Raw genomic sequence first — 20,925 nt, forward strand, 5'->3', positions numbered from 1 at the left:
ATCAGTGTGAAAATTCCGACTACTTTAATAGTCACTTTTCAAAGTGATGAGACGATTCTGTAGTCTTCAATTAAAGTCCCTAGATTTGCACAGTTGTAAAATTTCTGTTTATTCTATCTTCTTATGCAAAATAGTCGTTTATTAATTCATGGGAACGATTATTAATTTATTCAAAAATTCCTGTGGAAAAGAACGAATAGATGGAAAACTGGATTAAATCGGTAATAATACAAAAATTTCTTAGTGCGGTGAAAAATTCCTTAGAAATCATTTTCATTCCAAGGAGTGTTTCTTCCAGCCATCTCTTTGTAACTATTCCTTTAAAAGCTCTGTCAATGATATGGTCTCGCTATTTTACTTAACTTCTCTCTTCTCATAGTTAACGAAGCCTTCGACCTGCTTCTTAAAATTTAACAATACCAGAAGTAACGTGCTCATCGAGAAAAGATGCCATATAAATTCCTTCTAATTATGCGCAAAAAGGTCAGAAGAATTCCATTCTTTCTTTCTTCTTCTTTGGTAACATATATTATGCTGCATAATACTTTAATGCATAAATTGAAAACTCAACCTCTTACCATAAAAGTACTGCATCATGTTAGAGGTTCATGGATGAAATAGCATGAAATGTATATTTATCACTTGTTTGCTATAACCCAATAATTTTGTCAAGATTCAAATTAATTGGAATAGTTTTAAGCTGGATAGTTGTATAGTCAAACTCATATCTAACAGAAATTTTATTGCATTAGGATTTAATTTGAATTTGAATACAAGTTTTTAGATAAATTCAGGTCACTGGTCTGACCGCATAAACATTGTTGGATGTGGTAGAAGCACTATAACAAGTTTGGCCAAACTTACGGCAGAAGTGTTAGATCAAGGTACAGGAAGTCGAGTTAAACGCGACATAGAAATCGATAATAGATTGACAAGTTTCGAACTCATTCCTCTGAAACCCGGATATTATCGCGATTCTTCAAACATATCTATATTGGTGAGCAGTTAAAAGATAGAAATACAAACATCGGTCGACTTTTATCCAAAGGGATATTTGCTGTCTCATTTTCTGAGAAAATAATTAACAGAGCCAAAGTGATTAAGAAGTACTAATCAAAATTAGTGGTACAAGCTGAATTAATTGATTTTTCTTTGATTGATTGCAGTTTCAGATACGACTTCGATTATTATAAGAGAGGAGAAAATGAAATGAAAAGATTGTGATGTGAGAAGTCGATAGATAGCACAGTGTGAATTACTTTTAAGAAAGTTTAAAAAGTAATGTAAGAATATGTTACAGATAAAATCAACAGGTCTATCTTCGATGAGAGCCCAAGAGGTGGAAATTAATGTTCGATGTATTTCCACAGATAAAAAACAAACTCTTAATTTGAGAAGATATAAGGGAGTAATTGGTTTGCTTCTAACTATACCATTTTCACCCAACTTATATGAACATAGTTGTCGAGTAATACTTATACAGGTTATCTTTTCTCTTCAAGTAAAAGTTCAAAATTCTATTTTCACTCAAATTTCAACATAGATCAGAGATATTCAATGAAATTCCTTTAAAGAAGAAAAGAAGGAAAAAGATATCTCAAAGTGTTTAATTCGGGAAAGACTTGCATAGATTCTGATTTTTATGACAATCTTTGGCCAAGATAAAATTATTAGGTCGCTTTGGAGCTTTTGAGCCACTGTCTTAAGTCTTTTATTACAAACTAAAGAGTAGATGGAGAAAATAAAATTCAGGATTGGTGTGTACTGCAGAAAACGATTTTTTTATTTTGTAGCGTAAGTCATTTGATATTGTAAAGAATTATGTAAAGAAAAAGTGTTTTAATGGGTCTTTTTATGCACAATTTTAGATTATGTACACGACGATTTTTTTAAACACTTCCAAATATTAAAAGTCTCGTTCGAGTAAATGAAATAAGAAAAAACCCAAGTGAAGTGACAAGATAACTCGAAATTTTGACTTAATTCTATGGATACAAAAATCAAATCAGCATCAAGGGACTTCTACGCTTATATAATTTTTTTTTGTAAACACCTATATCCCATATCTCTAGAAAATTACCTTAAATCTCAAACATTTATAAGCGGGAAATTTTTGTTTTTTAATATCATATTTAATACAGACTCCTTGAAAAGACAGGGAAGGAGGCAAATGTGAGCAATGTTTTGAGAGATTATTGAAGCAAAAAACGGAACAGTTTGCTGGAAAAGAACATTCTTGTCCATATGTTTAGCTATTTCTCCTTTCTTCGGGCGAAGTAAATCTTTTGTTTCATTGTTGTCATAAAAAGGAAGGTATGCTTTGTGATTTACTACTTTTGTCCTCAATTACAGTCTTAGACTTTTCACGACAACAATATTTTAGTCAGAATTTAAACCTTTAGGGTCGCCGCAAAATTAGTGGGCGGTTCTCGCGCCCCGTCACTTTGGTGCTACCATCGGTTGATCATTCAGAATGGATACAGTATGGTTGGATTCAGTGGTCACTTCCCAGTAATGCAACATATCGAGTTGGAGAAAAATTTCGAGCTTCAGTGCCATTACATTTGGCATCAAAATTGAATTATTTGGTTTGAATTCACAATTTACATTAGTATTAATAGGCCCAGGACTTGGCTCAAGTAGGAAATTCATAAACATGCAACTCAGTTTCTACTTGCTCGCTCTACCCATTTCATCTTTTTCGTTTGGTTATGGGTAATTCTGTAGGTTTTTGGTGATTGATTTTAGAATCTTGGTGGCTTATTTACCCACAACTAAAGTTATGAAATAAAGTTTGATGTCCTCGAGAATCCTGTATTAAATGAGAATTTAAAGCTCTTGTAAATTAAGGTCTTGTGCCAGGATGAAACTATCGCGGAAGTCGGTCATGTTCGTGATGATGGTAAAATAATATTTGAAACGACAGATGTTATGGTACCTTATTGCGCATTGCACGTGTTTAGCGCAAGTGGAACAATACAAATAGATACGATTCTCTTTTTTGTTGAATCATTCTGCAAGGTTTGATATTTATGAAGAACCTTCTTATGTAGTGTAGTGTTGTATTGGAACTTTTATGAGAAATAATTTTAAAATGATAAAATTCCGCAAGTTATCCTTTTCTCTTTCTCTTTAATCTGATTTCCACAAGTGATTCTTTTGTAAAGCAAGATATTCATTGTCCTTATCTTAATTCTGAGGATTTTAGAATTCATTATCAGTTTCCAAAACACTAGTTAAAGTAAGTGACAACTTGACGGTAGCAATAAATGGTCGTTTCAACAGCCTCGCCTTACTATCGGCGGTCGATATACGAATGCACGAACTCATGCAGGTTATTCTATGAAATTTAACCGAGATTTAATAAGTATTGAAAATTTCAGAACAAATAATGTTTATTTTTACAGAAACATTTATCACATTCAAGATCTAAATACTGGGACTTGTCAGTGATGGAGCGTTCCTTACGAACATTATTTCTTGGTTTCACTGATTCCAAGAATTTAAAAAACGAAATAGGTAAGCATTCAAAGTGTTTTCGAATTTCACTTGAACTGGTAATATAGATATCTTTTGCGAAAAGTTGTAAATAAAGAATTTAACTTAAAACTTTGATAATAGAATGTCTCAAAATTTCTCTTGTCTTCGAATAACTTGTTGATTCATCATTTAATTAATTCTAAACTAAAAATTTGTTCATTCATTAAATCTTTTTTTTTTTTTTTTTTTAACAAAAATGTTGTAGAAGAAACATGTGAAGAAGCCGGTGTGCTAATGTTACAGCATCTGAAACGTTGTCCAAATTTTATTGAATCGCCATCAGCCATTTCAAATATTTGTTTGCGTTCCTTCATTTTGGCTTGTGAACGCCTGACTAGCCAAACAAGTTAGTGAAACTGTTATTGAATCGGTCTGAAAAATTATTTTAGAAATTTAAGATTACTGTATCGAGATTTGTCTTGTTTGGCCATGTTTTAACTTGAAACTATGTAACAAGAGATCAGCTACGACCATAGTTTCAGCCACAAGCAAGGTATGCGATCGGAAAACTGGACATGGTTGTGGTGTCGACAAAGATGGTAGTGCGGTGAAATTGGCTTCTGCTCAAGTGCAATGGAAAAGCATAAGTTTCCTAACACGTAACCGAACAACACTTGACGATTCTTCTTCTGTTTTATTCCGAGAGAAAACGGATTTAAGTGCGGTAATTCGACAATATTTTCCAGAAGTTTGGCTTTTCGAAGACTACAATCTCGGGTTTGCGTTTTTTCTCTGATTAGAGTTTCTTAAGTTGAAAATATTAGCTGGCTTATTTTGGAAAAGTATTTGGTAACCAAACAGAAGCGAGATTTAACACTAAAAAGCTGCATTAAATTTCTTATGTCAAGAAAAGCAATATAAGGCTGTTTTCAACGAAATTCGTTTTTGAATTTAAAACCTAGAAATGAACTGCGAATTCTACTCCTCCACAGTTTGAAATACTTTACTGAGTTGAATACAATAGCTATTTTAAAGTTTTGTATCCTACATTCAGGTCCTCAGGTAGGCTGAATCTAACGATCCGAGTACCAGATACAGTAACGCAATGGTCTGTCCAGTCTTCAGCATGGACACCGGGTGATCTTACAATTTGTCGCAGTGCTCCATTGATTATATCTACACAGCAAAAGCTTTATATGACAGTCGATCTTCCACATCATGTCTATATCAATGAATCTGTTACCGCACGAGTCTCAATTTTTGCCGAAAAAATAGAAGAGGACATGACGGTGAACTTTAAGAAGAAGGGAAAAGAATTTAAAACTTGCATTTCAGACTTACATATGTTATAAGTGTATTAATACAGTGCAATCACTTGTATAGCGTGATAACATGGCTTTACTTGGACAGCAGTTATATTTTCAAGTAATGTAAATTATTTGAAGCTCTCGGTTTGCATGATGAAACTGGCTAGACACGTATGCGCTGACATGGGTGCATATGGCGAACGAGGTCAGCCCGCTTACACCCGAATTCATCTTACAACAACAGTTACAACTTCTGTCAGAATATTTGCCCTTAGGTTTGCTTCGTTTTATCTCTATGATCTAATTTACTTCAACAATTATTCAATAAGAAGTAAGTTTCGTTTAATTTTTTTTTTTTTTGCTTTTATTGGCGCTATGCTAGCCACTTTCACAGATTTCTGCGTCTTGGAGAAGCAGAAGTTATATTTACGTTGAAAGAAGAAATATCATACCCTGGACGGTACCACTGTGATGTAGGTGAAATATTCGACGTTGTCAAATTGAAAGTTATTGTCTCTGTAAGTTAATTCTATACTTGACATTTAACAGGAGAATTTGGTTTTTCTATAAACCAATCAATATACCTATAATACTTTATCGTCTTTGAATTTGTGTCGCAACACAGTGAATAAGTTATTACTTGCAGAAAAGGATAGAAACAACGGAATATTTTAAACGATTGATATTGAATCCACGCAAAGCACTTAGTCTTTTAACGCGTACTGTTAATGTACATTATATAATGGAGAGTGAAAGAGGAAAGAAGAAAAATGTCATTGGTAATGAAAAAGCAATTCTATTGTTTATACGAGAATCGAATTTCGATTATAGGAAACAAAGCTTAGATCCGGACTGCTTTAAAATAAGAAGGGGAAAGGAAATGGGAGAAGATTAATGGTTCTTGAAAATTTGAAACCAGCTGAAATGATATGACTTGTTTCTACTATTTTAATATATCATTCATATGTCAAGTAAATGTCTAATATTCAACAGGTTTAATTAACTGTAATTTTTAGATTATAATGAATATCGAAGAGAGCGAGATCCTCACAAATTATTTACTAATATTAGCATTAATTTACCTGATACTGAATCGATCTATGGCATTACTATCGATTTTTCTCGTTTGTTTTCTTTCTGATCATTGACGAGTTTCGATTTTCTGTCATTATTTCTGAAAATTTGAAATTTCTTACTATATCATCTCTTTAGAATTCTTATCAGAAGGACTAATTCTGGATTCGACCACTCAAAATGAAGGAAGTTTACGATTTAATTATCGTAGGAAAAGAACTATTTTGGGATATGAGTCGTTCCTCACTGATATTATCAACTCATTTGCTCCAACATTATATCAGTTCAAATCACTAGATCCTCTTGACAAAAAGACTTATCGTGAATTTGAATCTTTAGATGATTCCATTGGGTCATGTAAGTCATTTTTTCGACTAAGTTAACTAATTCTTAACTAGTCATTGCTACACTGCAGTAATCAGCAAAGCATATTTTTTTTAAAGAAGATAATCAGTGTACGGTAGAATGCGTGTAAAGTAGATGATTAGCATAAATTATTGATTGCTTAATTTGAAAAGGACTGGAGATTGTTAGTCTTCACTAGGCCAACTTTAGTGAGCTATTCTCTCACACACACACACACACAAACACAATCATCTAAGCCGATGGTGTTCTCTGTATTCCAGTAACGTCTGCGATGTTAACATTCTCCAACTGTCATGGTGCAACCTCTCGATCATGCGCTTTCTCCAATTACAGGAAGCCAAAACAGCTTCACGAAGAATCATTCTTGTATGCATCTTTCTACGCCGTTACTGAATTTCATCATTTTCTTATTGATACTCATAACATAAAACTTACAGCAAAGTTGATTTCAGCAGATTTAATAATTTGATTGTTTCAGTTTGACGACGCTATCAACATCATTGCTTTGTGAAGCTGCCGTTGATGAACGGATTGTTTGTCCATTGCTCAGCTATCTTTTGAATGAAATGGCTAAAGATATGGATTCTCAGCTTCCGGTGGATTACTTTCTGGATTATATGGATTTCGTATGCTACCCAGCACTTTTTTTTCATTCTCCGTTATTTTCCAAGATTGAAATCGAATTCAACTTCTTCCTGATTTCTTTCCATCTTGATTTTTTTTTTTGGCTTAATTAGCAAAGATAAAGTTTCTGGTTCTTCCACACTTTTTTTGCCTTCCTTTTTTAGACAACTGTGGAAGATAGGTATTGGTTTGTCAAAGCAATGGTAAATCAGTTGGCTTCCGATTGTGTTGTGTACCAGTGTGCGGTGAATAGATTTAGGAATCTTTTTTTTTTGTTTACATTTATTTTTAAGAATATTAAAAAAACAACTTAATGCTAAAATTCAGAATAGAATTAACAGTAGGAATTAGCTGGTTTCTATTAACAAATTAGGTTAGCAAATTCATACTATTTGCAGCGTAACGATCGTGTTTGGATTAGCTTGCGGAAGAGCTTCTTCAGCCTTCCAGATCATACTGCACTGAATATACGTACTGTGGCTGCACTAGCGTTCATGGCCCCACGATCTGTGAGCAGTATCATGCGAATTAAGCTGTACTCTGTTGCGAAAGGTAAGATTGCTTTAGAACTGCTGCTGTAATCATTAGATCACGAAGAAAATAGGGAAGCCGTGATATTTCCTCTGTGAGATTGGTATTCGCAAAAACATGCCTTAACTGATTGCTATGAATGAGAACCAATAGAATTTTGAAGTTAAGAAGTTCCCAACATGTTAGTGTAATACTGCAGATGGCATGCCTCCATATTGGACAACTGAAAGAACGTCAAGTAGTAGTTCACTGCTGGCAAAGCTTGGATTCGGATTTAGCGATAATATGAAACATCGAATTGCTATGGTTATTCAATTCCTTGCTTTCATAAAAATCTTTGAATCGCATGATATGGAATTCCACTTGAATTTCTCTAATTTGCTTCAATAAATTACCTAAATTACCGCATTTTCCTGCAAGGCTGTCATGCATTCAGAATATAAAGGAGAAATATTCAAGTGAAAATAAAATATTCAGTAGTAGTAAAATAGGTATGTGAAAACATAACACTTTTATACCCTCTCGAGTGAATTTTAAAGATTTAAGTTCCTTAAGGCTTCATAGTAGCTCAGTCATCATTTCAAAATTTGATTGCCATTTAAATTTCAATTCATTCAGTCTTTTTGATTTCAAAAGAGTGGTGATTTACTGATCAATTCGCTGGGTTTGTTGGCATTCGTAAGCCGCAAAGTGGATCCGATGTTTCCACTAATTGAACTCGATCTGTTGGCTGATTGGATCTACGAGCAACTAAACGAAAATGGACAAACTCCGTTTGCATTGGTTTGTAATTTTGATTTAGTCGAAAATAGACGAGCAGTGAAATAAATTTTACAAGCTTATATTTTTCTTTACTATGAAATTTAATGACAAATTTAGGATGCATATTTTGCAAATCGAGCAATTTATGAGTACCGAATGCAGAAAATGAGTCGACGTGACAATGATCATAATCGAGTAACGGTTCTTTGTAAACAGTGTAAATCGATGGTGCACAATGTAAGCAGTATACCGGTCATGTTTTATGTAAGTACTATAAAGTAATATATTTGTGTTATTAGTACAGTTTAGCAGTATAATACCATTTGCCGGCATTCTTTTCCCTTAAAATTTTTATCCTTTTAATTTTGATTATTCATGTATTCAGGCATATTTTTTATTCCTGCCTTAAAAGTCTCATTTTTTATTTTCTTCGGTATTGTAAATTAAGACCACAAAGTGCTAGTGTTACATTATATCGATCAGCTCTAAATAGATGTTGTTACTTTCTAAATGAATTATTTAAACAGGGACAGATGTGAACTGTACTGTTAAGCTTCTAATTTTTCGATATTTTACTTTGTTACAAATTAGTAAGTTACTTATAAAACATTAAGTTCTGCGAGAATATTGTATTTTGAAAAATAAGGAATGAGCAAAACGGTTATATCAAGAAATTCTAGTTGCCAGTAGCAGTGCGTAATATAACATTGGTAACAGAAGGAAGTGCAAAAGTTCGGACAAGAATTCGAGTTCTAACTACAAAAAGAATGCGATTGCGCCGTGGTTTAGAGCAAAATGATTTGTATCCTACCAAGGTCACTGTAATACAAGATGTAGTTAGTCCGGGAGTCCTTCGACAAGAAGTTTGTTTAAAGTAAGTGTATTTAAATGGAAGAACTTTAGACATCTATTAACTCCAAATTTTACAGAAACTCCTTCCCATCAAAACGTGATTTATAGCAAAAGAGTTCTTAATTCAAGAACAGGGTAGAAATCGCACCACTAATTTTTCTGTATTTTGGGTCAACAGTAGGCAAAAAGTGTTTTAAAATGATTCAATTGCTATACAATGATTTAATTCTTATCATTAAAATGCTATAAATAAAGTGCGATTTATTCCAGGATTCTAACGTCATTAATTGAAGCGGTGGAAGTGACACACGGACTTTTTACCGGTTTCACTTCTGATGAGAGTCTGTTCCGAATTCTCCAGGTTAAGTTGCCACAACTTACAGGATTTTCAATTCAAAATATACCACAAAAAGAAATTGGTTCCTCATTAAGAATTTATTGCTTTTGCTGGAATTAAAGGAAATATAATTATTAGTAAAACTTGAATTATGCAACCCATCAATTAAGCTGTAAAATGATTCAAAATCAATGTTTTATATGCTTTAAAAACAAGAGAAAATCGATTTTTAACAATTTAATTTTTTCTGACCTATTCTAGAACACAACTATACACGGGGTTCATCTACTGGATAGCATTACAATTAGCAGTTATGCTGTACATTTCGTTCTCACTGATGTAAGCTTTTCAAATTTCCCTTCTTATTGTGGGTTCCCGCAATGTTTTTAGTATCCGTGAATATGTAAAAAATCCAGCAGCATTTCAAATTTTTGAAAGTTTACCAAATTCAATACTTTCAGTTGAAACCGAAAATTCCGCTTTGTTATGAACTGAGAATAATGGAACCAAGAAACACATATGAGCCAAATCAATTGGCTCCCGTGGCAGTTACTGTTCGACATCCTCTTTATGGTTAGCGCGAGCTGTTTTAAGCAATCACTTTTTCATCAGAAATCGATTACAAATATGCCTGGCTAGATTTGTTGCAAGTTCTATCCAGCTCATATTATTAGATTCCACTTTTCTAAAGCTAACAGCTTCGTATTTCTGTTTACTCGTAAAAAAAGTGTCATAGATTGACAAAAAGTGTTACAAGAATTTTATTAGGTTTTATGTGATATCAGGAAATAAAATGATCAGCTGTAGAGTAAATTTGCAGACATAGCAGGTCAAGAGTTAGTGACTTATACGGAAAGATTCAAGCGATCACTGTTGGAGGAAACCATCGATATGGTATGTTGGGATGGGAGCTGTTCTTGTGCTGAGGCCAGTTGCACAGTGCGTTGCTCACAATGTCGAAGTATTACAAAAAAGCACTTGCAAAATGAGCTGTGCTCAGAAAACATGTTTGGTTCGTTCGACTTTTCTTTGTAAAGCAAATTTTACTAAATTTATTTGCGCTCTTTTAGTATATGTCATAACTGAAAAAGCAAATCATTTCAAACTGACAAATTCAGAATCTGAAATTCCTTTAGCATAAATTAATTAAATGTTGCAGGTTCAACAGTAAAAGTAGAAAACTATCGGATTGAAAACCTGAGTGGCTGGGAATATTTCATTATCGAAATATCGCTAAAGCACTGGAAACAAAATGTTAAGACACCAGTGCAAATGCCTGGTAATATTGTTTAAATGTGACCTATACATTCTAGAAGGACTGTTCGTTTAAATCATTATAAAAATATGGTTTAGATTTTAATCAAAAACTGCAGATTTCAACTTCTTCAGATTTTTGGTATTTTTTTCTTGAAGAAGGAAATTTTGGATTTCATTTGGGATTGAGGACCTTTAAAGAGAAGGCATCAAAGTTCATGGATTTATACATGAATTGAAATCACTTTAATCCGAATGGAATGTAAAATTCGTTCTACATTTTTAAAAAAGTTTTTATGTTAGTCAATCTTGTCATTTTGCAGAACGAATTGAGGTATTGTTGAGAACATGTAACATTCGTTGTCCAGAACCGAAAATTGGAGAAGTCTATTATTTCAGTGGCAATATTAATGGAATTGTGGTAGACTTTAATACCAAGTACTCCTTTACTATTTTATTCTTTGTTTAACAGTCCATCAATTTTGTTTTATAAAATCTCGTATAAATATCGCGATCTTTTGAAGGATGCACTACGTACTACGAGATGACGATCGATGGGAGTTGGCAAGTGAGGACTGTGGACATTTGTTTAGCTATCTAATTACCAGTGGACCATGTTCTTCTACTTGATTAAACTTACTGCTCAGTTAAACTTCTTGTTTGATTTCTTCGTTCATTTCTCGCCACAGATGTTTTTTTAAAGGTTATGAATTGTTGAAAAGAACTCTTCCAATCTTATCAATGCTCCCAAAAGCTCATAAACGAATCAAAATATTTGTAAGAATAGAGCAAAAATATTTTTTTTTTTTAAATGGAACTCACTTTTGTGGCGTAACTTGCATCAAATTTATCATTGAATCTTTTTTTCTATGCATTTAGCTTAGATAACTATGGTACACTAATCAAAAATTGTTTAATAAATGAACATGCAAAAATTGTTTCAATTGCCTATATTTGGAGGAATTGAGACCACTTAGTTCCTTTCAAAAATCAGAAAAGCATTAGGAAGCACAGGATAATAAGAGGTATTTAAGATCTTTCATCAAAAATGAATTGATTTATTGGAACAGGAAGGCATTCTAATCTTAAGAAGGTAATTAGGTGAATAAATCTGCAATCAGTTAATAATACAAATAATGATATTCAACGAAAGAAGCAAGAATAATATAGAATCATGCTTTTTAAATCGTTTTAATCCTGTGATAATTTTTTGTACAAAGTCGTTACTGAAATGTATAATGTGAACATATCTTTATGAGCAATTACTTTCATTTTTGATTTTGTTTAAATGAATCACGGATAACAATTTTGGCTAGAAAACACAAAATGCAATAAAAAACATAAAAGCATGGAATTCAAGTTAATCGGAATAGGAAAACGTCCCAATAAAAACGTCTTACCAATTTCGTGAGAAATTTCAGTATTTACTTTGAATAAAATCACGACATAATTTTCAAATAATGGAAGTGGTCTATCCACTCCATTCTATTCTTTTAAATTCAAGAAAATGATGGCATAAATCTGTGATATGACTTAAACCAAGAATAACAAAATCTCAAATTTCTTCAGTCCTATTCAGGACTAAAAAAAGTTAAGTGATCTCAGACTAAATTAAAATGTTAATAATGTTTTGAATTAAAAATTGTCAATAATTCTGACGTGAATAATTGTGATCAAAATCGATAGGTGTTAAACTTTATCTTTTTAAAATATCTTAGTGGCTCATTTAAGATTATATTTAAAAATTTTTATACGGGATAAAGTAATTGACAAGCGGTATTACTAGGGAAAGGAAAACGACAAAGTTATTATGACTTTGTATCTGGTTATGTTTTATAAGTCTTTACAATGCTACATTTCATAATATTAATAAATTTATTAAATAAATTTTACCAGTTATTCTAACAAATAAGAATTAACATGACAGGAAATGGTCCATGATGTCCAAGTGTTATCGAATTCTATTTAGCGTTATTTCGACTGTTCAAAATATTTCGTGTCATCATACCATTATCGTGCTTCATCTCGATGCTTCACTTTGTAAAGTGTCAACTTGACGCAGTCATTAAACAAATCTTGGTTAACGCCTGCGTACTGTGCAACCAAATAACCGGTTTCAATCTATAACTCAATTTTATTTCAGGCTGATCTCAAGTTCAGTTCATTTTCCATGAAAACACTATCTCATTTTAAATTCAATCTCCCTAAAATTTCAATTCGTGTCATTTTGATTTCAAGAGTAATTCTCTTCACGTCTATATTATTATTTGATTTGGTCTTATAAACTGATGAATACATTGAATACTGAATGAATTGGTTTAGTAAAATGAAAAATGCAATAAAAGAAATTCAAACTCGGACCTATCAGCAATAGTAATATTTTCGATTTTTATGGCTTCATAACTTACAATATGCTTCATTTCCTAATTCACTCGTCTATTTTTGATATTTTCTAAATTCTTAAGATGAAATTATGACAGTCTAAAAAGCTAATGTGAAGGTAAAAAACAAAAAAGATGATAAAAGAAGAGAAAATAAGAGTAATAGGTAAACGGAGGCAACATTATTATCTCTGATATTTCTTAAAATCAAGATCTCGGACCAACTAAAGTGACATCTAAAGTGTAATAATTTTCATCTAAATATTCCTACGGATTATTCCCTATTCTTTTTTGTTTATTTATTTTATTTTTTTTTTTTTTCATTGCCATTATTACTGACAGTACAACGATTATATCCATACTGTGACTGTTGTAATTGTAATTATAATAACCATCACTAGTACTCTTGTAATTTAATAAGCTTGATTATTTTTTGGCCAGTTGCATAACACTTCACAGGCAATTTTGGTCTAAATTTGCTTGTAAGAGAATGTTCCGTAAAGTCCACAAAAACTATTTCCAACTAATTTCAGCTCCAATAGAACATTAGGGATGAAATGAAAAGAACCGACGATTGCGATTTCAGTGATTATAGAGATAAACGGAGTTCTTCTTTTCTATTACAATAACAATCTCTTTGATTTCAAGTAAAATTCAGGCATGGTTGATAAATATACTAAAAAGAATAAAAGTGCATTTGTAATGAATCCATGGAAAGATATACTTACTTTTTCAAGCCAATCGGATATGCTGAATGAAAGGATTAAATGTTCTGTGATTGCTTCAATAGCAGGATTTGATATGACTGCAGTACCAGGACGTGTGGATTTGCGTAGAAATTCCCAACACTCTGTCTGCAAATTCGGAAATTTTCAAAAATATAGCACAATAACACTAAACAGCTCACATATGATAGTTCAATATTATATGGAGTCCTAATTTTCAAACATATAAACTAGCCATAAAAAATTGGTAGAATGATAAATAATAACTAAATGTGCAGAACGAAAATTACCTAAATCATGATAAAGAAAATATAACATAATTTTTAAAACTATCATTTTCACAAGAAAAATACTGCAAACCAAGCAGATTATTTACTTGATCAGCAAGTGGAAGAAAGAATGAAAACACATTGTGTAAAACGATAACATCAGCAGCACTGACAACTTTAGCTTGTTTTCTAACATCGTCGTTGATAACCTGAAAACTTCGAAAATTCAAAATGCATCAATTAAATTTCGCTATTACCTAACCCATGCGATGTGTTACTGTAGAAAAGACAAAACTACAAAATGAATTAAAAATTTTTTCTTTCATGAAAATAGTTTTTGAGTAAATATATCCAGTTTCTGCTCTTCGTTTCGCGAAAAAAAAAAAACCAACCAATTTCCAGTTTAAAGAAGGTTAGTAAATCAGTATAAGAACTGCGTAAGCAATTCAGTAATTTCTGTTGGCAAAATTAAAGATCACCACTTAATTAACAGCATTGTAATTAGATATGATAAGGGCGTGTTACATTTTAGTTTTCACAATAATCATGCTGCAATATATTTAATATGAACGAAAAAAAGGAAGTAATGTAAGAAGCAAGAACAAAGCCACTAAAGGATAAATTTTGTATTAATGAGCCAGCTGGCTAATCATTTGAAGAAAAAATGAGCATTATGAAAAAAGATCTTTAAGTATTCACTTTTACGTTTGCCTCCATCCCATTATTTTCAATTACTCTTTTTTGCAGTTTACAAAAGTCTTCATTCATTTCAATACCAATAGCGTTCACCAGTCCACTACTGAAAGCATATATATACGTTTGAAAACAGAATTTTTGGATACTTAATTATATTCGAGCAAAAGTGTGTAGTCATGTCATAAAAGTTTCATATGAAATTAAAATATTTATTATTACAAAAAACAAACCTGTAACTATATACTGCATACAATACAGCGCCCAATCTTGACCCAACATCAACAATTAACGTACCTTTCATATGCTCACTTAAAGGAACTAATACAGTGAATGCAAACCGCAGCTGTAAATTATAAAAATAATTAGTTTTTCATTTTTCCGTAGAATTCTATCTTTTTCCAAACATTAACTTCATCAAAATTTCAATGTCATTTGTCACTTTTCTCTTAGGTTAATGCTAAAGAAATTTCTCATTTTTGCACTTTTGTACGTTTTTTGTGTAGTGGATACTTTATATATAAATTTACAAAAAAAGAAAATAAAACTGATAACAACAACAATGAGTGATACTGGAGTGAATTCTGTGTATTCGAATTATTATTTAATCACCTGATTATAGATAAGAAGTCTTATGACACAAAAGATTAACAGAAATATATGGTAGCATAATATACAATTTTAAAAGTATGTGTATATATGACCTATACGTATACCTAAATATGTGTGTGGTGTATATGGTACCTGATCGATACTGAGTGAATGCGAGATAAATGTTAAGGGCATGATTTCCCTGCAACCACATTTCGCACAGTATTCTCGACTCAATGCACCCTGATTCACCAATTCATCTACATCGTCATCGTCGTATAAGAAAGCATCGACATGTACCTAAATGCATTCCATCATAAAACAATTATAGGGGAACAAGCATTTTGCACTCAGTAGTGTAAATGAGTACTTTAATTACAATCTTTTCACAAAATTTAAATGGAATAGAAAAATTACCGTAGTATCACGACTGCAATCGGAATCTAAACCACTTTGCGGCCAACACACTGTTTCAGAGGGTAATAACGCTGTCGTTGGCAACTGAAAAAATTATACTGAAGTCTACAATTAAAAGCAAGAAAACACATATTTCAGATGGGCAGATTTTTCTTTTCAAAACAATTTTTTTCTCATTGTAGCTCTCCACTGTCTAGAGTACCGAGGAAATAAGATTATAAATCATTTGTTCGGGACGAACTTACTTGGAAACTTCACCAATGCTAAAACTTCTGTTGAACATCCTACTACCACAAACAGTACTTAAAAAGAGGAATGAGAAAAAAATCTTCAGAATTTCATAAATTAATACAAGATGACATGGACGCCAAGTTAATGAGCTGAGGAGAGACATTTTATGATGTGCCGTCCTAGGGTAAGACAAAAATCTATTTTTCATAAAGTGAAATTAATTAATTGAAATGCTAAGTTCAAGCACATGTGAGAGATGCCAAATTGCCACTTCATCAAACATGACATGAAAAGATTTTATGAAAATAATACCTCGCTCCTAATATCTACTGCTATCTTTCGCAACAAAACATCGCATTCCGAAGTGGGTTCACTCCTGCCGTCAAATTCAATATTACCACTATCTAAAAGCTTGCGCACATCTGTATCAGCAAACATATGGGAAATTTTTTGCTAAGAAGTTTGCCGGAGAGCTGAAAAATATTTTTAAAAAAAGCATAAATGAGTAAGCATACGTTTTCCATCTGACACAACAAAACTTTCATTGATCCAACTAAGAAATTCTGCTACGCTCTTCGGCTCCACACGATAAAGCAAATTCTGGAATTCTTCTTCTGCTTGCTCTATGTTCAGAAACATATTATTTATCTCCAAGAAACCTGATTTATGAACGAATTAATTACATTTACTTCATTTCGTAGGATAAAACCTTCGCTCTTCCTACCCATCAAACAATTTATCAATAGGAGTAACCCGTCCACACGAAAGTTTTAGATGTTAAGCATTCTCCTACAAAAACATTTTTTTTTTTTTTTTTTCAAAACGTAACCTAGTGCAGTAAAGATAGCACCTCTTCATTCTCTGACTTTATTTGTATGTTAGTGCTCAGTATTTGTCCGTGTTCAATATAATTTAATTTCAACATCAAAATATTGTTCCCTAATATTTATACAACATTTTGCGTAATATCGGAAAGGATATGGAAGGAAAGTATGGAGCAAATCATTTCGATTACACATCAAATGCAATTAAGATATCGATTTTTCCTATTTTATTAGTGCTAATGCATTAGGAATTCCGGGAAATTTTGAATGCAAGATCTTTTAACACGGAAATTTCTTGGTTTTCCCTAGAGATAAACAGCTTTATGGTCCCTGAAAAATTAAGGATTACACCTAGTTTCTGATTCAATGTAAAGCGATGTGAGGTGTTCACAGTACGTGAGAAATAGTAGAAAAAACACATTTTTTTAAATATGCAGATTTGAGTCACAAGTATGGCTTACAGAAGAAGTCATATATTGAAATTTTTACATAAAATCGTTCGGGAACCACTTTTACTTATGTGTAATTTCAAATTAAACCAAAAGCGTCTGCGTGTCAAAAAAAAAAAAAGAAAAAGGAAAACAACAAAAACATATATATATGCAGAAACACATTTCCTGACATGTACAATGCGAGCAAATTTTGAATTAGTAATTTTTAACGGATTTTGACGTATCGCTAAGGAATTGTCTCTGCTTTTTTTGTTGATTAAGTTCTCAGTTTATATTTTCCTTTTCCTTCACAACCGAAAGACTTTTTGAAACATGTCATTTTTTCCATTCAAAATCAAATGCATGAGCATTTTTTGAAGCAATAACAAAGCAGTAATGTTCAAGCAACTGCGAAAGTAGGATCTTTTCATCCAGTAATTCCAGCTTCTCAATCCTGAAAACACAAACATAATTCTACTTGAGCAATTCGTAAATAAAGGATGTCAATTCCCGCTTTAATAAAACTATGCGAGTATCAATTACCAGATTTACAAATTTGAAAGTGGTATTTACACTGAGTCTTCACAAGAAGACGTAAAATGAATAATGTAAAAGAAGCAACTTCATTCACAAAACCTTTTCACTTGTATATCCGGGATTTCCTTCCCATAAATTTCCCACATTGTCTTGACAATAACATTATTCCAACCACTACTAATAAATCTAAAAAAATTTCTATATGAATATGTATATAATTTCTATATAAAAGACAACTTAATAAATGGAAATCTCTAAAAAAAAAAAAGAGAGAAAAAAAAAACAGCATGGAACAGAAGAAAAGAAGCATCATTTAACAAATAAGAAGCAAGAAACAAAAACAAGAATATATATGACTACGACAGTATCTTTTTTATTATGTGTCAATAAATCTACTATTATGAAATTACTAACCGCCTTTTCTGGGCATCTAAATTCTCACAAGCGGCAAGGCCTGGCAAAATTATACCACGTCCATGGAGGTTCGACACCATTATTTTGCCAAACGTATCGCCTATATTCACCTGAAGTTACTTTACTTTGTTAAAAAGAAAAAAGCTATTCCTAAAGAAAGTAAAATTCGAGTATGAACTTTTATTTGTAATAAATAAAGTATCCATTTTTCTGAGATTGTGGCAACAACAATAATGAATGTACGGTACTGAAGGATGGCAATACTGACCAACCTTTGATCATGATCATGAGAGGGATTCAATACAGTATTACTAAAAGCTGGTGACTTACGAAAACGCGGAACTTATAAAATTAAATGTAAATATAAATTTTGAAAACAGAGTAAGTAAAAGAGACCTGCTCATAATTCAAGAAAAAAGCATTCTCAAACCATCTGACGCATGCTGACAAAAGTGCGTCACTCTGACTTGTTCCCATGTAAACCAGCACACATTCTGCGATAAATAATGTCGGCAATTTGTAATTTAAATCACAACTGTCAAGTTTTTCCTTGAATTCGCTTAATTGTCTCAAATCCGCACCAACCAAATGGTAATCACCTGCATGCAAATCTGAATGTTCCACTTCCTTTGCTAAACAAACAATTTATTAAAACGAAAAACAGTGAATGATATAAATACCTCCTTTCACTCGTTTATCATCTTATTGTTTTAAATGACTTAAAATTTCGTTTTGTACCATCTGTTTGTATGTAACCTTAAATTAAGATTCAGTTTAGGCCCAATGTTCCTTAAAAGTAATAATTACTCACGCTGTTCCGAAAACATAGAAACCAGATTAGGTGAACCAGGCCTTCGCATTTGTCGAATCTTCTTGGCAGTGACTGAACTAAAATCTGCTTCAACATATCGATAAAGCTGTTTTCCCTCCTCTTTCAGTCTCCAATACAAAGTGTCAAATCCTGCACCGAGATTAATAATTTGGCGTTTTTCAGGGAATGCCTTAAAAAAGGTATGTTAGCAGAGGCAAGAAAAGAGAACAACTAGTAAGTGCTAAAACACCGTTCCGTCCTTTCTGTTTCATTTTGAGTCAAAGCTTAGTTCTAAAAGTTCCAATTTGTAACATGTAATCAGCTCTGTAAACAAAGCGTTCTACCACCTAAAAAATAACCTAATCATACTTTTAAAAATGCATCCACAACGGCTTTAACTGCTACAATCCTGGCCCAATAACCACGTGAAATTTCAGGATCACGACGAAGATTACAATCCTCACCCAGTATAAATCGATGAACATATGCATCTTTGAAATAATTTAGCTGAAATTTTCCACATCGAAGTAGGAGTACGTCATTTCAAGAAAAGTCAATCAACGAATGGTGTAAAGTAACAAGTAAGAAAATCCTTCGTTTATAAAGACTTTACAACCAAAACTTTGCTTAAAATTCCTGAGCTCCTTCACCTGATCAATGTCTTAGCCGAATAATCACATAAGTTCGACTTTATTCTAGTGGAAGTGGTTCTAACGTAGTCGTATTCAAAACATTTTAGAAGATTACATTTTCAGAATTAGCATGATCCTTCTAAATTTTAAGGAAAAAAATTACAAGCACATATCTATATAAATCGATGGACATATGAGCTTACACAGGAAGTACTGAAGTAATAAATTTAGAAAAAAGGGTTTACTTTAGATGCTATGTACTTGCATTCAGTAGCATCATCGTTTGTTTTCTGTACTGAATAGTCATCAGAGACAGATGCCGATCTTCGACGAATACCAATTTCTGTCCCCAAATAACCATCCCCAAGCTCTGCTTCCGGTTCCATATTTGAAGGATGGTATGGTCTTTCTATAAAACTTGCATTTTTATTAAGATAAAAATTTAAATCGAACGGCAGATAGTGAAGCTCTTAGGGAATATTTATCCTCCTGACAACATTATTATTCATGAAGCAAAACGAACTTGCTGATAAAAATTGCTAATTGATTTTTACGTTTGTGTTTCATAAGCACCATAGGGAACAAGCATTAAAATGTTCCAGCACTGTTCTTTTCTTTCCAAAAGCTCTCACATTTTTGTGAAAAAAAAATTCCAATTGAATTTCATAAGCTACCATTAAAATTAAGATAATAAAGATAATTCGATTAATTAAATAATATCTCATTCGTTCAAGGAGTTAGAGATATATTAAATGATAATGGGTCACTTCCGCTTACGAAACTACCGAATCAATCAATCCTACCTATCATCAAACATATTTTCACAGTGCATTCTTTATTTACTATTTCAGGACGTTAGATTACCTTCCTGAATCTCTAAAACATTTAAGGCTTGCAGCCGAGTTCTGACTCCGCAAGTTATTAACGATACAATGATATTAAGTTATAGCCAATACAGTCCATGTTTTTTATCCCGTTATCAGTCTTCACCGTCAGTCAGTTATAGGTGAATCTATCCATTTCATGTGTTATAGATGAAATTAAAATGGAAAAACTTGGATTTTTTTATTTTCAACTGAAATAGTAGTAATGGTGGTCAAAAGCAATCGCAAGTAAAATATTTGAAACTTGTCTAATTTTTCGGACGCTAACGGAAACCAAGACAAAAAAAAGTTTTATTCGTCAATAACTCTTACTCAACAATGAAAACAACAATAAATAAGACTTCTAAGTTTCAGAAATGAACACTAAATGATCGATAATCGAATACAATCAATTTTCAAGACAACAATCGGTGGAAATGTAGTAAATAGTATCTTCTAACACCTTGGAAAAAAGTTTGAACGCGTTTGTAAATGAAGAATCGGATTTTTTAATCAACC

General features: G+C 32.3%; 3 protein-coding genes across 4 annotated transcripts; 1 reads left to right on the forward strand and 2 right to left on the reverse strand.

The window, feature by feature from the left end:
* Positions 1 to 595: 595 nt before the first annotated feature.
* Bm3335 (Uncharacterized protein) lies at positions 596 to 11,217 on the forward strand (the record flags this gene model as incomplete). The annotated part of the gene is made up of 30 exons (XM_043075189.1): positions 596 to 604; positions 785 to 997; positions 1,301 to 1,483; positions 2,403 to 2,588; positions 2,851 to 3,021; positions 3,209 to 3,334; positions 3,408 to 3,519; positions 3,746 to 3,886; positions 4,023 to 4,257; positions 4,535 to 4,769; positions 4,926 to 5,062; positions 5,182 to 5,305; positions 5,434 to 5,566; positions 5,804 to 5,911; positions 6,000 to 6,218; positions 6,488 to 6,593; positions 6,706 to 6,853; positions 7,016 to 7,096; positions 7,250 to 7,403; positions 7,582 to 7,688; positions 8,019 to 8,165; positions 8,262 to 8,408; positions 8,825 to 9,018; positions 9,267 to 9,357; positions 9,595 to 9,672; positions 9,795 to 9,906; positions 10,154 to 10,345; positions 10,493 to 10,612; positions 10,911 to 11,025; positions 11,112 to 11,217. 30 exons carry the CDS (start codon positions 596 to 598, stop codon positions 11,215 to 11,217), a joined length of 4,230 nt encoding a protein of 1,409 aa, XP_042931123.1.
* Positions 11,218 to 12,597: 1,380 nt separating this feature from the next.
* Bm1950 (Uncharacterized protein) lies at positions 12,598 to 16,332 on the reverse strand (the record flags this gene model as incomplete). 2 transcript variants are annotated; one of them, XM_001897948.2, is made up of 8 exons in its annotated part: positions 12,598 to 12,708; positions 13,697 to 13,822; positions 14,070 to 14,171; positions 14,662 to 14,761; positions 14,889 to 15,001; positions 15,400 to 15,546; positions 15,664 to 15,747; positions 16,207 to 16,332. In XM_001897948.2, the coding sequence occupies 8 exons, from the start codon at positions 16,330 to 16,332 to the stop codon at positions 12,598 to 12,600; spliced, it is 909 nt and encodes a 302-aa protein (XP_001897983.2). The 2 variants fall into 2 exon arrangements, with proteins under 2 accessions (XP_001897983.2, XP_042931124.1); XM_043075190.1 differs by lacking the exons at positions 15,400 to 15,546; positions 15,664 to 15,747; positions 16,207 to 16,332 and having other exon boundaries at positions 14,889 to 14,959.
* Positions 16,333 to 17,485: 1,153 nt separating this feature from the next.
* On the reverse strand, positions 17,486 to 19,929 carry Bma-lcmt-1 (Uncharacterized protein; the record flags this gene model as incomplete). Its single annotated transcript, XM_001897949.1, has 7 exons — positions 17,486 to 17,603; positions 17,786 to 17,872; positions 18,101 to 18,210; positions 18,497 to 18,732; positions 18,912 to 19,101; positions 19,281 to 19,418; positions 19,789 to 19,929. 7 exons carry the CDS (start codon positions 19,927 to 19,929, stop codon positions 17,486 to 17,488), a joined length of 1,020 nt encoding a protein of 339 aa, XP_001897984.1.
* Between the last annotated feature and the right edge of the window lie 996 nt (positions 19,930 to 20,925).

This window comes from Brugia malayi, assembly GCF_000002995.4.
Source record: "Brugia malayi strain FR3 genome assembly, contig: Bm_v4_ChrX_scaffold_001, whole genome shotgun sequence".
Lineage (NCBI taxonomy): Eukaryota > Metazoa > Nematoda > Chromadorea > Rhabditida > Onchocercidae > Brugia > Brugia malayi.